We start from the raw sequence: 18,665 nt of genomic DNA, 5'->3' as shown, positions 1-18,665 counted from the left end.
ATACAATGTACCAATATTTTTATATATCTGGCTTAGAATACTAGAATGCGGTGAATGAAGTGTCTGCATTCCTATCTTTTAAAAACATTAACGTTTTTGCAAATCTGTTTTAATTTATATATGAAATGAAACAGGAAAACCTGTTTTAATTTATATGTGAATAAGAGTACTTTGCTTGAAGAATACAAAAAATACATACTAAGAGTACTAGCAAATTCTGAAGGTTTATTGTATTCGCTGACTACGTATGTACATACCCAGAAGTTCCTTTAAACGATTTCCACCCAGGGCCTCATGTAGATATCAATAATGGTTTGACTCTAAAACTGATTTTTACCACTTGCTTTGTATAGTTTATTTATAGTACATTCCAATCCTCTGTCACCTATTCCTTGTGGCAGTGGATCTGAGGCTTATCACACCGAACACATCCCAGAACTTCAGACCAGAAAGAGGTCCAGTGAGAGATCATGAAAACAGACACCCCATGCCAGTGGGTACCTGTGAGAGTTTCAGACCAGTTCTTCCAGGCGGTCGAAAGAGCAATGTTCTCAGGGAAAACCAGTTCTTCAAGCAAAGGAGTAGCCACTAAGCCTGAGTACTAACTGTTCTCTTCCCATTGGTGTGTGTGTCATTTTCTGGACTGCTACTTTTTATGGATTCCAGCAAATTTTTAATTCGCTCACTTGCAGGCTTCTTCCCTTTCTTCTTGGCAAGAGACACACTGCTTAGCACTGAAGGCTGCAGCAGCGTTGCCAGCCCCCAGGGCTGATTACTTGATGGGGAAGGGCGGTCTTTATCTTCCTGACTTAAAATCCAGGCACTTTCTCGGGCCAGATCTACAAATTTTTGTAGTTGGCTCTGATTTACGTTTTTGCTGATGTTGAGAGACGTTTCAAAAGGATTCTGAATGTGCAATGGAGAAGACTCTGGTTTGTTCTGTTCCCTTCCCTATAGATGATTATAAGGAAGAGAAAATGTATAAATATATGAAAGGCTCAGCTATAGGAACGATTTAGTTTAACAAAATGTCAAAAACAGGGCAAATCCCAGCATTTACAGAGTAAAGAACTGCTTTCCTAAGAGAATTGGGTATGTATGCATATTATGTACTTGTGTGTGTGTGTCTGTGTACTTCTGGCTGATTTTTTTACCACTGTAGTTCTGTGATTATTCTTTAGAGAAAAATAAATTAGGTTTATGAGCTACGGATGATGATGCTCAGATGAGAGGTATCTAGACTAAGTCAATCAACAGAAGTATTTTTAAAGTATCAACTTTGACCTAAGAGGATAAAGCAAGGAAGGGAAAAAAAATGAAAAATAGCAGAAAATAAAATGAAGACACACTTATTTTTGAGACTTGCTAAAAACATAATAGAAGCACACAAAATTAGAATCCTTAAATTAAATATAGTAATTAATGTTTCCCAAGAATAAAGTCAGAAAGGAAGAGAAGGAACAAAGGATTATTCATTATTCATTTTAAAACACTGAAAGTTTCCTATTACATTCCTAAAGATCCAACTTACATAAGGCCCTGACAGGTAAGACCACGTCTCATAGAAATAAAAAGAAAAGCTAAAGCTGTGATTTATATGACCATATCACATGTATTACTAAAATATTAACAAAACAAATGTCCAAGATTCGCCAGTGTGAGCAGCACCTCTTTATTCCCTCACTTCTGTCATGCCCTGCCCAGCAAGGGTCCTGCCTGTCCAGCAACTCTGACGTCTAGGCTAAGAGGACAGAAAGGATAAAGAACTTCATGTGATCAGTGACCTTCTTCTCATATGGAATTTAATGCCATATTAGCTTGCATCCCAGGGCTCTGTGTCCCCTCCTTCTCCCCCCCCACTTTGTTGTTGTTGTTGTTAAACAAAATCTCCATGACCAGGATTAAGAGGCAAGGATGAAAAAAGGAAGAGTTGAATAAAACAACAAAAAAGAGTATCTGATTACGTGTTTTATGTAGCCAATCTTACAATGGTTGTAACCAAGTACCCAAATGCTAAGCAGAATAGACCCAAACAGAGAGCTATCTCAAGTATCCCCCACTTGGTAACAAATTTTGCCTAGAATTCTGCTCTGGATTTGCTTTTTTTTTTAAAAAAAAAGTCTATTATTCCAGCTACTCATATGAACCAAAATCATAAATTCATTTGCCTAAACAAATTTAGAGCTCAAATTGAGAGAATTACTAAAATCTATAGGGCCATGTATCCTACTTCTTCCATGAACACAAAAGCAGTTTAACAAGAACTGTATATAAAATTATGTTTGCCAGAAAAATTTTCAGAAGAGTCCACATTTTGAAGGATGCTGTATTAGATGCTGAAAGAGTTGGCTTCTGCTCTTCCAAATAACTAGATGAATGATCTGATACGCAGCTCCTCTAGGCATCAATTTCCTTATTAGTATCTATTACTGTGGAGTTGAAATACACTAACATGTTAAGAGTGCTCTGAAAACTAATTAAATACTAATATAGCAGAAGACTAGATACTTCGTCATCAAATATTATTTACCTGTCGAATATTTATGGAATTTTTATTGAAAGCGAAATTGCCAAAATATTCAAAAAATTCTTTCAGTAGTGATTCTGCAAGAAAATAAAACAAGGAAAATAAGAGGAAGGCCTGTTTCAATTAAAAACAAACGAACAAAGGGAAAAAAAAAATACCTACCTAGTGTTTCTGTGTTTCCTGAAGGTTTAATTCTATTCAAGTCACGAATAAATGTACAGTTGTGGCCTTCTATTATACATTTATCTTCTGCATCTTCAAAAAACAGAAATGGAAAATATTTCACATTTCAAAGATATTGCCTACTTCAGAAAAGGAATCTATAATTAACTAAATCAAAGTTACAGACTAATGTGTCCTATTATTAGTCAGTGTTATAGATATTTACAGTTAATAGGATTTAAAACTCCTTACCAAAAAGATTTGAGACTAATTACAGTAGAGCAAAATTAGCGTTACATTTTTTTTAGCATACTAAAATCATCTATCAAAAGCCCAACAATTCTTAATCTTTTGAAGTCATCAGTTTTTCAGTTATAAATGAAAATGTAGATGGTTCCCATCTTTCACCAACTCAAATCTTGGCAGTATCCTTGATCAAAATACTTAATTCCTCTCCATTTCCATCCTTACCACCCCGTCATGCATATATTTGCAACAAGCCATCCACGACACAAACTGAATGCTCTAAGAGTTTTGAAGAACTTCTGGTAATTTCTAAAATGCAGTACTCTAGCAACTAGAATTCACTACCACAAAGTAAACGGCACCCTGGACTTAAGCATTCACCTTTTCTAATAGTATTTGTATCTTCAGAAGGAATCATTCCCCTCACGATAAATACACAGCCAGCATGAAATTCCTCACCCGTGCTAATCTACCTTCCACTGTACAATAAGCAGACAAATTCTCACTCCTCGAAAATCAAATTAACAGCCAATTCATCTGAAAGCATTTCCTAACTCCAAGTTGGCCATCCTCCGTTAGTTATTTCACACTCCATGAGCACTTATCTGACTTCATTGTGATTGTGTATGCATGCTGCCCACTCCCCTACCCCAGTCTGGGATTACAAATGTCCCATTCACTACTCCCCCTCTCCACATCAGTCTAGCCACAAGTGTCTAGCATACAGCAGGCACATAACCAGTAATCTGAATGATCAATTACATTTTGAATGTTATAATCCCCAGCAGGGGGATTAAATACAGAAATCAGAAAGAGATAAATAAGGGTCCTTCAAATTTTTGTCTCCCTTTTTTTGTGGTTTTTGTATTTTTTGTTAAGACCTGGGTTACTAATATAATTTCTCAAAAATTACTCCAGATTGTAACATATTAATTTTATGTATTTTTAGAAAGATTTACTTAGAGAGGGAGAGAAAGAACATGCGCATGGTGAGAGGCAGAGGGAGAGGGGAAGCTGACTCTGTGTTGAGTACAGCCTGATGTGGGGCTCAATGCCAGGACCCTGAGATCACGACCTGAGTGGAAACCAAGTCAGATGCTTAAGCAACTGAGCCACCCAGGCACCCCATATATTAATTTTAATAGCAAATTTTATGTCCTCTATTATATAACTTCTAGTACCCTGAAGAACTTATACACAGTTACACTTAGATCTATTTTTTTTTTTAAGATTTTATTTAATTTGAGAGAGGGAGAGAGAGAGAGCGTGAGAGAGCGTGTGCAGGAGTAAGGGGAAGGGAAGAGGGACAACCTTGATTTCTGACCATGGAGCCTGACACTCTGCTCAATCTCAGGACCCTGAGATCATGACCTGAGCTGAAGTCAGACGCTTAACCGACTGAGCCACTGAGGCACTCCACACTTAGATCTATTTTTTAGGAGACCCAGACACGTGTTACTCTTTCAAATTATCAACAGTTATATTTCTTGTGACACAGTGCCAGTCACATATATTGATGTTCTTTTAGCTGCTGTGTCTTTTTTCAGGAACTTATTTCCAATTAAAGCATTACTACCATAGAAATTTGAGATCCACGTTAAAATATTTCTAGAACTGCACAATAATGAAAACCTGAGGCTGTCTCTGTGACTGCTGCTCTTCACTAAAAGTTTTTACAGAAGTATTAAAACTTGAAGGAAAAAAAAAAGTATCCTCTGATTTAAGATAGGGCCATCTTTGTTTCTTCTAAATCCCTAAGGCATTCAAACCTAGCAGCTTGGCTGTCAAGTCCTTCCCCTCCTATCCTCTCTCCCCCATCTGTCTACTATAACACCCAGACAACATCCACACCATCCAATATAATAACCACCGCCACATGGGGCTATTAAAATAAAAAATTCAGTTCCTCGACCACACTAATCATACTTCAAGTGCCTAACAGCCACAAGTGACCAGTGCCTACCCTACTATGTACAATATGGATATAGAACACTTCTATCATCATAGAAAGTTCTACTGGATAGTGCTGCAATAGAAAAATGATTCTCAACCTATTCAGACATATGAACCCTATCGCTATCAGTTTAAACCTGCGGCACTCTTTTCTTAAAAGTATTGTTATGAAACCATGACAAAAATTTGTAAGTAAATACAAACTCTCAGTCGTGAGGAAGAGAGCCAGGTAAGCACCTTAATTAACTCATACTGGAGCTTGAGAACACATTCCTTCACCTTCACCTTAAGTGAACTTAGAAACTATGAAAAAGTAAGGTTATATATTTACTAAATTTGATTTCCTTGCTTCCTTTGGAAACCTCAGAGCCTCATGATTGGTACATCCATTACTCTTTTTCAGCAGAGTACACATGACAAATGAAATTCACTGAGTAATGTTCTCACAGACACAGCCAGATTGGTAACTCACCCACATTTTTCCAGGGAACTGATAGCCACACTAGAGTAATTCATAATTAGTCACAGAGATCACTATTGGCATTCTTAATAGATTACTCAAGGGCTGCAGTACAGATAATCATGTCTATGGGCTGTATAATTATTTAGGTTAATCTTTCCGGTCAAAAGAACAAAATCTACACTGTGCCAGCTACATGTATGTCTAGTAAGTCACTTGAAGTTGATAGGCACATATGTAAGGGGCATAACAGGAATAAAGTTCATATGAAGGCTTACTATTTTTTTCTTTGATAACAAATCTTTTATGATGTCCCATTTTTATAAGAGGAGCTTACTGGAACAAAACTTGAATAGCTAAAAATCATATAACTATATTCAGCTTCTATTATAACTATCCAGTATGCCATGGATCAGTAGTAATTAAATGGGAGAAGCCAACAGAAAAGCCAACTGAGATTACAGATCTCTGCTGTACTAATTAATGCAGACTGTTTAATACGAGGGGGCAGAGGTGCTATACACTTAGACACATTGCCATTTTGTTTCCTTCTAACCCACCCAGCCAGAATGCTTTCTGAAATGCACATCCAAGCAACTGCCTCTCAAGTACTTGGATCTAACCTTGTGAAGAATGTAAGTGTTATGGTTATATCCATGTTTCAAAGGAGCTTTATTTATTGCCTCGTAGCTCACTCAACTCCAGAATGTGACTCAGATAATATTCTTCACATATACACAACTATAATACAGATTGTTCCCTATTAATCACTTACGCTCATCAACAGACAGGGTAAAGTTCTACCTGCTTCGCCCACCATGCCATATGCTCCAATAACACTCAGCCTCTCCAGGACGGAGCCTATATACTGATTAAGAGCACATGCTATGGGGTAAAGATGATGAAATGAACACAACCACCTACCTTCACCCCCTCCCAAACCACCAATGAAACGACAGTAAAACGACACAAAATCTTAAAGATGGAGAACAGAAGAAATAAGAACAACAAAAATTTTTCAGTTGAAGAACAGATGGACAAGTAGCTAAGATTCAGGAGATCTGAAAAGACTGACTCCTAAACTAGCAGTAAAGAAAGCCAAGAAAAAACCCATCTACAGGGCAGAGCTCCCAACAACTCAGGAACTGCAAGCACCAGGTCTAACTGGAAGCACCAAGACTGGAAGCCTGATGGTTGAAGAAGCAGTTAGATTCCCCCAGATCTCTTCTTCCCTGACAGAAACCTTAGGCTTACTTTGGAGAGGGTAAAAGAAAGTATATCTACACAGGAAGATAAGGAGACACAGCTGAGGGTAGGAAAATTGTTCTAAAAGCAACAGTAAGTGAACAAAAGCATAGTAAATGTCAAAGTGACAGCATGCTAGTAACGGGGTCTTTACTTCCAGAAAAATATTAAGAGTCATTACTGGGGAATCTGAATAGCTCAAGAAGAATGACCTAGAGATAGTGACATAAAAAGTGCCCACCAATAAAATAGTCCAGCTACATTACCCTACGATAAAGCTCACAGTCAACAAGCCCCACCTAAGCTCAGAGATTCAAATGAACTTTTTAGTTCCTAACTCAAACATGACCAGAAAATCAAAGACTATCAGATACCTGAAGAAGGCCTCTAACATGACAATAAACTTAAAATGAAAAATGAAATGAAATGAAAAAAATATTTAGAAAAACAGAGGCTACATAATAAGAATTAATTAATAGAGTATTTGATGACTGACTGTTTTGACAAAAGATTTAGACAACTAGTAGCAAGCTGGAGATTCAAGTAATGTTAAGTACATAAAAAACTAAACAAGCAAGAAAATAAGTAGTATTAAAAACTATAAACTCCAAAGAGCAGAAAAAGTTGGGCAGGAAAGGAAATTAATTTTAGTTTACTCCATGGATTAGACAGGAATAGCATTTATATAGTCATAATAGTATAAAGAGCACATAGCAAAATTAAGCCATAGCCATATTCAGAATATGAGGGGTGTAAGAGATATATGTATGGTGAGGATAAAAGGTAATTCCTCTTCTTCCATACAGGGAAGTCATACATAATGTCTAAAACTAAAAATCAAGAAACATGGTCATCATTTGGCAACATATACAAATACTGAATCATCACGCTCTATACATAAAATATAATGTTGTATATGCCTATTACACTCCCCAGATAAATACAGAAATTAGGACAATTTATTCTGAAAATATATTTTATAACGGCAAACACATCAGCTAAAAGAGTTAAAAGTGGTTGCCTACAGAGCAAGGCAAAAGGAACAGAAGGCACAGGCTCAGAGTGTGAGTTACTGTTAACAAGTTTGTAGAATATTTTACTCTTTACCTACTATGTGCATCTGTACTTTGATAGAACTGAACTTTAAAAATCAGTTCTTTTCACCAAACACCATTAAGAGAGTGAAAAGGGAACCACAGTATGTATTTATTTGAGATATAAAGATATACACATAAATCCATAACATGTGACAAAGGACTCATGTGGAATATAGAAATTCCTACAAATGAATCTTTGAAAAAGACAGGCCAAGAGAAAAATAGGCAAAAGACTTAAAGAAACATCACAAGAATTACCCAAATGACTGATGCAGATATGAAAAAGTGCTCAACTTCATTAGTCATTAGGGAAAAGAAAACCAGAACATACCATGATGCCATGACACATACATTTAGAACAGCTACCATAAAAAAAAAAGATAATACCACGTGTTGGCAAAGATATAGAGCAATTAGAACTTGTCCATAATGCCTGTGGGAGTTTACACTTTGGAAAACTGTTTGGCAGTGTCTACTGAAGCTGAATATACCCAAATCCCAAGACTCAGAAATTCTATTCCTAGTTTATACTTAACAGATAGGAGTGCCTGTGCTCACCAAAAGAAATATGCTAGAATGATATTAGCTATTACCTGCAATGGTCCCAAAATACAAATCATTTACATGCCCATCAAAAGTAGAAGTAAAAATCTTTTTTGGTATGTTCATGTAAAATAGTACTGTGCCACAATGAAAATGAGTGGTCCACAGATACACGAACAGTAGGAATGAATCTTCTAAACATAATGTTGAGAGGGAAGAAACCAGACGCAAAACAATACACACTGTATGAGACATGAACAGGTAAAATGAATCCATGCTGTTGAAAGGGGGGGTGGGAAGGGCGTGGAAGGACCAGAAGGGAAGACAGCTAGTGCTTCTGCGGTATTCATTCAGTCAGGGTGGTGTTTCCATGGGTGTGTTCCGTTTGTGAAAACTGATACATATACACACATGTACTTCTAGGTGTATTATATTTCAGTTACCTTAAGAAATTTGGAAAACCTCTCAACGTTTTCTCACCTATAAAATGAAAACAGTAAATGTGCCTCATAAGATTTGCTGGGAGGACTGAATGAAATGGTGTATAAGACTTTCTAGCCAATGCCTGGCACTGAGTTAGCACCCAATAAATTGTTACTGCGTCACAATTAAAATTCTCTTCCATTCTGGGGTTTATGCATCAACACTGCCAAAGATACTATACCCAGTCATTTCTTCCTCAAACCTTTAATTCATCACAGGAAGGAAGCACAGGGATCCTAAACAAAAAGCTGTAATCAAACAACTGTTTATGAAAGGAAAATGCCACAGAAAGCACCAAGCGCAGAAGTAAATGTAACAAAGGTGGCAAAGCCAAAATGGGAGAGAACACACAATAAGAGACACAGTGGGGAAAGGAGTAGAGATTATAAGAAAACATAAAGAAACAGAAATTCAAGAGTAACCAAAATACAAAAGTTGCCATCATGCTCAGTACAAAAGGCTTTCAACTGTAAAACGTTCAGCCAATCCTCTGAAATCTATTTACTGAACTTCTCCTATGGACCCAATACTATGCCAGGAACAGAAGATGCAGAAATGCATCAAAGACTGCCTGCCCTAGAAAGGCTTGGCCAACACAGGCAGGGAAAACAAGTCGGCAACGTGACAGCCATTACAACACACGTGTGTACCAGGTGCGTGGAGGCCAACAGAGCGCCACCTCCCAGGAGGAAGGCAGGAGGGAGCCAGCCAGGAGTGACCTAACAAATGGGATCTTGGACTGGGTTTATCTTCTCTTCCCTGGCATAACCCTGAAGAGCTTCCCTCCATGGGAGAAGAGGAGGTAGTGAGAAGAAGGCAATTTCAGGCAAAGACAGAGATGTAAACAAGAACAAAATATTTGAGGATCAGCAAAATGCTGAGCCTCCAGATTTGCACACAGAAGTGAATGTAAGAGAAGACGAGGAAAAGGAAGATCAAAGAGACCCTAAATATAACTCTATAATGTTTGGATTTATTCTAGGTTCCAACCAGGTTTATAAAGCCCTAGAAGTGCTAGAAGGTGTTCCAGAAATTCATGCCGCCTTCTATTAATAAGCAAGCAAGCAAGTAAATATTTTTCTTTTTTAAAAAAGACAAATTGAGAGCCTCTATCTGAATATCAAGGGAGAGGTACAACTTAGAAGAACAAAATGATTGTACACAAGACTTAACTCACTCAGCCAATCAACCATAGAGCACTCAAGATGGTTTTATTGTTTCAAAGTTTAACACTGTTTTTATTCTTAGTCAGATCCTGTTGAATATATACCAATGTGGGACCACTGGTTAAAATCAGAAGTATAAAAAACATGGAATTTGAAAAATACCTAAATGAACAGAAAAAAAATATTTTGATAAATTCTTAAAATAATCTTCACATCCTTAATATACATTCATTTATGAAAAATTCTTTTATAAGAAATTCAAGGTATTGTCAGAACTTCAAAAATCAAAGATAATGCTATCAAATTTGCTTTTTCATTTATTGGCAATTCACACCCACAATGTGCTATGTGTAGAGAAGTAACTGCAAAAAACAACTTGAAAAATTCTCTTACGGTGTTTAAAAGCTAATGAAAAAATATTGTAAACAACTAATTTGGTATTTTAAAATACAAAATTAAAGAATTCCAAAACTAGTTGTGTCTGTTTTGATGCCATCAGAGGCGAATAAAGTTAAATTGTTTTAAAAAATAGATTTGAAATAAAAACTAAACGTGTCATTTTAAGTTTGTCCATCAATCACATTCTTTTTCTAAAATAATTAGCAGAAATTTTTTTAAAAAGATTCTAGGAGGTTACTGAAGGATTTCAATAGAGAATAATATAATGAGATACGAAGTTTTGACAATCGCTAGTTACAAATAGACTGGTGGGAAACAAATGGAGGTAAGGAGAGAAGGTAGTATAAATGCTCCCAAGAAGGGAATGTCAAGGGCCCAAATCTGGCGGGAGTGGCAGTACGCTTGAGACTGGAAAACAGCAACAAGATGTCAGGAATAGTTTGCCCCCAAAATCAACTTGTCTTCGTTCTTCCTTTTTATAGCTTCTGCTTTCCTTAGTTCTAAACTCCAAAAGTTCCATGATTTTTCCCCAAAACGGTCTCTGTGAGGGCAGTCTTAAGCATCAGCACACACAGCAAAGGTTGAACAGGAAGTGCTATTTACAGGTTGTTTATTGTGAGGAAATACCCACATTTTCTGTCTGTCTGTCTGTATGTGGGTCTGTCTTACGCCTCTACCAGAATGTGAGTTACCTGAGAATATCATCCATATCTCCTCACTGCACCAAAAATAACACCCAATGTAGAACGAGTAACCAATAAATATTCAGTGAATGAATGACACCAAACAATGAATGAGCACAGCCATGGATGTTGCCCCTTCACTGCAACCGAGATACATGACCACTACCCTACCTTCTGAAAACTCCCTACTCTCCATTATCCTATCACACAGAGCTTTTTTAAAGCTCAGTTTCAAGCTATACTAGTACTTAACAGTGTTCACAGGAAGGAATTACTTCTAATTTGGATAATGAGAGAAGGTGGCACAGAAGAGAGAACTGAGAGAAGTCACAGTCCAGGCAGAAAAACAAACAGTGTGAACAAAAGAGCTAAGACAGAATGTGATGAGGGGTATCACGGTACTGAGCGCAATGTGGGAACGCATGAGAAGAGGCTGGGAAGTCAGGTATGGCTAGGTAAGTGAAGATCTTCAATACCGGGGCGCCTGGGTGGCTCAGTCGTTAAGCGTCTGCCTTCAGCTCAGGTCATGATCCCAGGGTCCTGGGATCGAGCCCCGCATTGGGCTCCCTGCTCGGCGGGAAGCCTGCTTCTCCCTCTCCCACTCCCCCTGCTTGTGTTCCCTCTCTCGTTGTGTCTCTCTCTGTCAAATAAATAAATAAAATCTTTAAAAAAAAAAAAAAAAAAGATCTTCAATACCAAGCTAAGTAAGCGGAGATTTATTCCATAGGGCATAAAATCCCCTTTAAGGTTATTTTAAACTGGGAAGATTCAGAGATCTACTTTAAAAGTATTATTTGGCAGCAGTACACAGGATGGGTAGAAGATACAGTGTCTACATTTTGAGCGTATCCCTTATTTACCTTCTTTTTAGAATTTAGAACTGTTAATACTTTAGTATCTCCTCCAGCAGTCTACCAAAATGTCAATTCATTTATGACATAAATTAAGTAATATACTAATTTTAAAATAATTCACCTAAGATTGCTTGTAAACTTTTAACTAAAAAACACATTTAGGATCTTTAAAGCATTATAAAACAGTTTTTAGCATCTTTAAAAAAAATCTGGAAATAAATTCAGATTTGGAAAGCCATCACTGAAACTGTGATCCACTCAAGAGCTCTATCTGGGATGTTTTTTTTTCCCCCAAGGTCATTCCAGGCTCGGTCAACTAAGAGAGAGGCTCCAAATGTCTCATGATAGCTGTAAACAACCTTGCCAACTGACACAAACAGGACAGAACTCTAAAGGCCTCAGCGACGCAAATCATCTGCTCTCATGACCCCAGTGGGCATTAAAAAAATAAAAAGCACTTAAATTTTAGATTCACAAAACTTTAAAAAAATACAGAAGAAAAATTTTATGACTAATAAACAAACACACATGTCTTTGACAATACATGGTAATTATATTCATTTAAAATGTCAGAAAGAGAAAATAGACTGCTTCCAGTCTTACCTGCTAGAGTTTTTAGGTAGTCAAGTGTTGGAAGAATAGGGGGTGATCTCCTCTGGAGAAAAAAGATTACCATCATTGTAAGAGAGAAATTTGTAATCCAAGAGCCAGGAATACTACTCGTTAACGAATGTGCTCGAGCCCAGCATCGAATACTGAACACCAAGGCTCTCACTCTTGAGTCCAGAGTACCATATATATAAAGGAGTTCAGAACTTTTCAAGGCAATCCTTCAAAAGAAAAAAAAAAAAAAAAAAAAAAAAGAATTTTCAAACCCCCAAATTATGGCTCCAGAGTAGAGTAAAATACATACCTGGGAACATACATAAATATCTTACTATGTCTAAGCATATTCAGAACACCATGATCAGATAATCAAAAGCATTATGTATTTGCAATATAATATTTAATGTGAATGAATGAATATCAAATACATTCATTAACATTAAAACATTCTTTTAAATGTTGACAGTTATTATGTAGTTGTAAAACTTAGATTTTTTAAATCAAAGTTCCTAAACATGACTTAATAAGGGAAACACAATATATATGTGCTCTTCAGTAACTATCGATAAAGACACTGACACATTTGTAAATGAGAGGCTCTACACCTCACTTTCACACCTTAGTTATCTAGTCCTTTGGCAAGCAAGGAAAATATTCTATTTATTTTATCAAGAGAGTATCTACATCTTAAAATTCAGCCAAAATTACATAAGTCTAACATTTATAAAAACCAAAACCCATGAAGATAAAATACCTTTTAAAGAAATCAAACTTCAGAACCTATTTTCAGTAAGTTTTCTAGTTATAATTTTATAATGCAAAAAAATATTAATCAGAAATATTTTAAAATTAAGCTCCTACTGATCAAAACATGTCTTGTAATTTCCCAAAGAACTGACAGAGGGCACAAAACCATTAACAGTATCAACTTCAAACTATAAAGTTTCATCATGGCATTTACTTCCTGAGTTTAAAGAGAACAGAAGAAATGGCAAATTAGAAATTCAAGGTGATTAAATGTTTTATATAAATGAATCTAAATTAAGCTGAAAATAAATATCAAATAGTGCAAGATATTTTATATAAAGAAACAATGCAGGAGTTTATAAAAACCTGAAGGACAGACAGTGAGACAAATGTTTAAAAACCTGTCCCAACAAGACAATAAACATACTACTACTACAAAGATGTCATTTTGTTCTATTTTACATACTATAAGAAAAATGTAATAACGATAGGAAGTATATTATGTATTTTTATTTATTTTTACTCTCTGAACTACTTGAGAGAAATCCCAAAGCACTCAGCACTGACTTGTTAGTGAACACGAGTTGAAGCAAAACTGCTCTGGAATGTATTTTCTAAATCTGTTTTGAGTAATGATTATTAATCTAACAAATAATATAGTGAAATCTAATGCATGCAATGAGAATACTAGAGTTATGAAATAAACTCAATTGAGAAGTTTCCCCACCTGAGAACAAAAGAAAAGGAATCAAAGTATAAAAGAATCTGTCATTCACACCCCATTTTTTTTTTTTTTTTTAAGGAAGCAGGTTGCTTGGATAATAAAATGAAAATATGCTAAAGGGAAAAACTTATGCAGTCTGAAGCTGCGTACACCACTTTCTGACCTAAGCAAACATCATACAGGTTTAGGACCCAAAGTTGACGCTATCTGGAGACGATTCAGAGGTCAAACTCAAGGTGCTACTTTATTTTCTAAATATACTTGGAAGACTACATACAGAAGTTCTACTACAGTGCTTTCATGTTGTTATCAGGCTACATAAGTTAAGAATGATGAAACAGTTCTCCTCAGAAGATGATGTTATTTAGGTATGATAACACTTTAAACACAATATCCTAACATTTTATTCATGAAGACCAAAAAAATCAAAAGATACGTATGAGAAAATATTTCCAATTTTTAAATCTGTGTTCAAAATTTTTAAAAGTTATTATTATTAAAGCATGTATAAGAGTCCAAAGCCACTGTTTCTGTACAAGAAAAACTATGTTAATACCTTATAATATTCACATTTAAGATGATAAAATTAAGAGATCATACCTATTATTAGTAGTCAAATCACACTGAAATCCAGAGGCTTGGTGTGAGAACCTCACAAGAGGACACCGAGCATTTAAGATTTTTTGTACACCCACACAACCAGGGCCAAAGTGGTCAAGGCATTCTCCTATCACAGACAGGATCTTCTGAGTTGCAATTCTTTCTGAAGGAACATTTTTCACTTGAAATTCCATCAGAAAATTTCCTGAGGTCTGAATAATAAAAACATTTGTAAATGGGAGCTTTTCATAAGAAGGAATTTCTTAAACTTTCTAGAAGGACGCTCTAAGTCATTTTTGGCACAACAAAAACCAAAAAACAAGGAACACACACTCAAAAAGTTCTTCATGAAATCACAGCCAACTGCAGACTTAAAAAATCTCCAGTTGTCTTTTGTTTCTCCAAAGTACTAAACTAAAAAATCACTGGCTTTTTATAATTAACTTATACGCCACTATGTATTATATATCACAAACATTACATGTAGAACCACTGACTCTATAAATTCAGTGACCATACATCTGCCTTTTCCTAGTTAGCCATTACATTTTAATAGATGTTATAAGCCCACAGTAGTTAGAATAGGGAAGTACATGTACAAATCAAATCAAACAGCAAATCAATAGAAGAAAACAGAGTATAATCAGACTTTAACTATATATAGGAATTTAATATAATGGACTCCAAAAATCACCAGGGTAAAATTACTATTTAACAAATGAGTCAAGTGGCCATTGAAAAAAATAAACTAGATCCTGACTTTAGCTCTGAAACCAAAGTAAATTCAACATAAATCAAAGATTTACACACAAAAAGTTTTATCAGTAAAGTACTAGAAGACAATGAATGTTTTTACAAGTAGTGAAGGATTTTCTAAGCATGACACAAAATTCCAGAATATACAAAAGAAGAAATATGATTGAAACCATCTCAAGGTAAAGCATATATTCACTACTAGATAAAAGACAAAAGTAAAACAATAATACATGTCATATAAATGACTAATTTCCCAAATTTATGAAGCGTTTATACAAATGAAAAGGAGAAAAACTCACCCAATTCTAAAAACAGGCAAAAAAAACTTGAATAAGAAATAGCAAAAGAAATAAAAATGGCTAAGAAAGACAATAGAAGATGCTCTTGTTTTCTAGAAACTAAAGAAGAAATTAAAACAACACTGGGACTTTTCATTTATCAGTCTGCCAAAGACAAAAAGGCTGCCAGGATCACTATCGATGGGTGCAGGGAAACATGTATATACTGTCAGTGGGAGCGTAAACTAGCACATGTTTGGTAGACAACTTCAGTATCTACTGAAACTTTAAATGTATACTTGGACCAGCTACTAAAATTCTAGGAAATTATCCTAAAAAAAACACTTGCATTGATGAGCCGATTTACAAAGCTGTTCACTCACTGTAGCATTATTTGTGTGGTATACACCCTTTGGGAATTCTAGTTAGCTTAATAAGGCTACCTACCCTCGACCACCGCGTTTTCAGAACCCATTCCTAGGCCCTAACAATGTTTATCATAGAAATCCACCCCCTTACTCCCAGCTGAGTGGACCAGGCATGGCAGCTGACGTAAGCACTAGACGACTGTACCATATATTCATCCAGAGATCTCTTCTGGGAATTGGAACTGAGGTTCAGAGTCAACCATGTGGCTGAAATATGTATCTCAGAAGCTTTGGAGCAGGCACATTCTACATCACAAGGACAAAAATGTAAAGAAAATCAGTGGGGGTGCAGAGAGTGGAATGAAGGGGAGAAAGAAAAATAAAGCAACTAAGTGGAGAGAAACCGAATACTTCATGGGCTCTTGATAATTTACACTTCCTACGTCTAGTTCTTTCCTAAGACTCATCCACATTCCTGGCTCTGGGTTCAATGAAGCTAGTCTGAGTTGGTTTCTGTGAACAACCAAAGAGTATCAACTAATACAGTTGACAATAAAGAAGGGGGGAAAATACACCACCCTGTCTAACAAATAAAGGACTGGTTAAGTAAATTACGGTACATTCATTTGGTGCTCTGCAGCCACTGAAAAGGATGCAGTAGACTGAATTGCCATGACAATATTAACTGGAGAAAAAAAAAAAAAAGATCAAATTATAATCTGTAAAGATTAAGGGGTTTTTGTCATAAAAAAGAATTTCTACATGTAAAGGAAAAAGTCCAGAACAAAACGCATTAAACAATTCACAGTAGTTACCTCTGGAGGTGGTGGGACCATCAAAGATATTTACATTACACATTTTTGTAACTATTACTATATAATCATAAAAGAAAACTTTATGGGGTGCCTGGGTGGCTCAGTCGTTAAGCATCTGCCTTCGGCTCAGGTCATGGTCCCAGGGTCCTGGGATCAAGCCCTACATCGGGCTCTCTGCTCGGCGAGAAGCCTGTTTCTCCCTCTCCCACTCCCCCTGCTTGTGTTCCCTCTCTCGCTGTGTCTCTCTCTGTCAAATAAATAAATAAAATCTTTAAAAAAAAAAGAAAACTTTATATAGATATGACATGTATACAAACAATCTCCACAAATAAATATGTTGTGCTTTCTCTACTTATTCTGTAATCCAGACAGATTTTTGTATTTAAAGGATTTCCTTTAAAAACATTAAAACTTCAAAAATCTAGCTTAGCCTCTTTGTTAAAACATCTTTATAACTTTTGGTTCCCTAGTCTATTTGATTTTAAAATTAAAGCACATACCAATTTACATGGGAAGCAGGAACCCAAACAAGAGTAACCAACAAATACAGCATAGAGCTCCTCAACAGAAAACCAAAGAAAGAGAAACATCTTCTGTCAGGATTAAACAGTACCAGGAGAAAGAGACAGATCTGGGGTCAAATAATCTCAGGATGGCAAAAGAAGAGCAACTGGGAGAGTGGTATCAGACCAGACGGTAGAGGAGTCATGCTGAACTCAGATGCATGGGAAGGGTTAGGAATACACAGAAGAAAGGGGATAATGAGATTTTTTAATTAAATACTATAAATGAGAGAAAAATAAAATCACTGAAGTAACAAGTGAAAATGACACCAGAGAAAAATAGATCTGAGTAAAGGAATCAGGGCCAAGAAATTGGAGAAACTGTGAACTATAAGTGGGAATGTGCCAGTTATTGAAGCTATTCACCAAATATTCTGCATCACCTTTCTGGTATTTAGTAGGATTATCAGGTTCCTGTCCGAGTTAAGCGCAGTCACGTGATGACCTGCTTTCACCAATGAAATATGAACAGAGGCTTTACAAGCCACTTCCAGGCAGAGCTTTAAGAACCAGCGGTCAGTTCTCCACTGTGCCTTTCCACTGCCGTCAGTGGTAGAAGCACAGGCACGGGTGGTGAAAGTTCGTCAGCCTGGGAGCTTGAGTGCCCCCTGCCTACCTGCTTTGGCCATACAGCCTCTGGCAAGAGATAAAGGGTGATGTGCTAAATCACTGAGATTTGGGAGCTGTTTATCACCAAGGCATAACCTGGCCTAAACCGGCCAATGTAAGAAACAAGAGATCCAGAACCACATGAGGTAATTCTACTTACATAAATGCACTCTGCAAGGAAATAAAACACTGCAATTACGGAAGACGCAGATTATGAAAACCATACCTATTGTGAGCAAAACGAAGATCCTCCCCAAAATTACACTTCTCTAACAAATAAAACTTAGAGAAATTCTTCAGACACCTAATCAATAAACATTTACTAATTTTGCTGTACCTCTGGCACTATGTTTCAGACAAATTTTTAAAACATTACTGCATGTTCTTCCTAACTGCTCAGGGATTATGCCAATATCTAATAAAAATAAAACACAGGGTAAGCACCTTGTCCACAGCAATGATTTAGACAACAGAATAGGACTTAGCCACCAATTTTTATTTCTGTTACCTAAACCCTGTCAGATTTAAACCCTTTAGAAAAAGAAAAACTAAAGAAAAGAGCAAAGGCAGATTTTAGCTTAAAATTTTGTGCTAAAATGATCTTTGTGATAAGTTAGGTGGCACACTTCACTTGTAAGCATCTTTCACACATTAAGAAACTTACACAAGTTTACAAGTGTAGTTGGTAAATAACTTTCACTTATTCATTAGCAAAACATCTGTTTAGTGCCTGTGGTGCAAGGATATTCTACATAGTGCCAAAAGATATACAAGAGTCTAA

At 36.2% G+C, this 18,665-nt stretch overlaps 1 protein-coding gene across 1 annotated transcript in view; it reads right to left on the bottom strand.

Annotated features, from left to right (window-relative positions):
• Window positions 1–205: 205 nt before the first annotated feature.
• MTPAP (mitochondrial poly(A) polymerase) overlaps window positions 206–18,665 on the bottom strand; it is a 30,349-nt gene continuing 11,889 nt past the window's right edge. The window contains exons 5-9 of the mRNA XM_032395861.1: window positions 14,496–14,707; window positions 12,422–12,648; window positions 2,690–2,782; window positions 2,531–2,604; window positions 206–951 (exon numbers count right to left, since the gene is read on the bottom strand). Coding sequence (XP_032251752.1) covers window positions 589–951; window positions 2,531–2,604; window positions 2,690–2,782; window positions 12,422–12,648; window positions 14,496–14,707 — 969 coding nt within the window. The 3' untranslated portion in view covers window positions 206–588. The remainder of the gene's footprint in view (window positions 952–2,530; window positions 2,605–2,689; window positions 2,783–12,421; window positions 12,649–14,495; window positions 14,708–18,665) is intronic.

The sequence above is a fragment of the Phoca vitulina genome, unplaced genomic scaffold (assembly GCF_004348235.1).
Source record: "Phoca vitulina isolate PV1807 unplaced genomic scaffold, GSC_HSeal_1.0 scaffold88, whole genome shotgun sequence".
Taxonomy (NCBI): Eukaryota; Metazoa; Chordata; class Mammalia; order Carnivora; family Phocidae; genus Phoca; species Phoca vitulina.
This window is presented reverse-complemented; position numbering and strand designations above follow the sequence as displayed.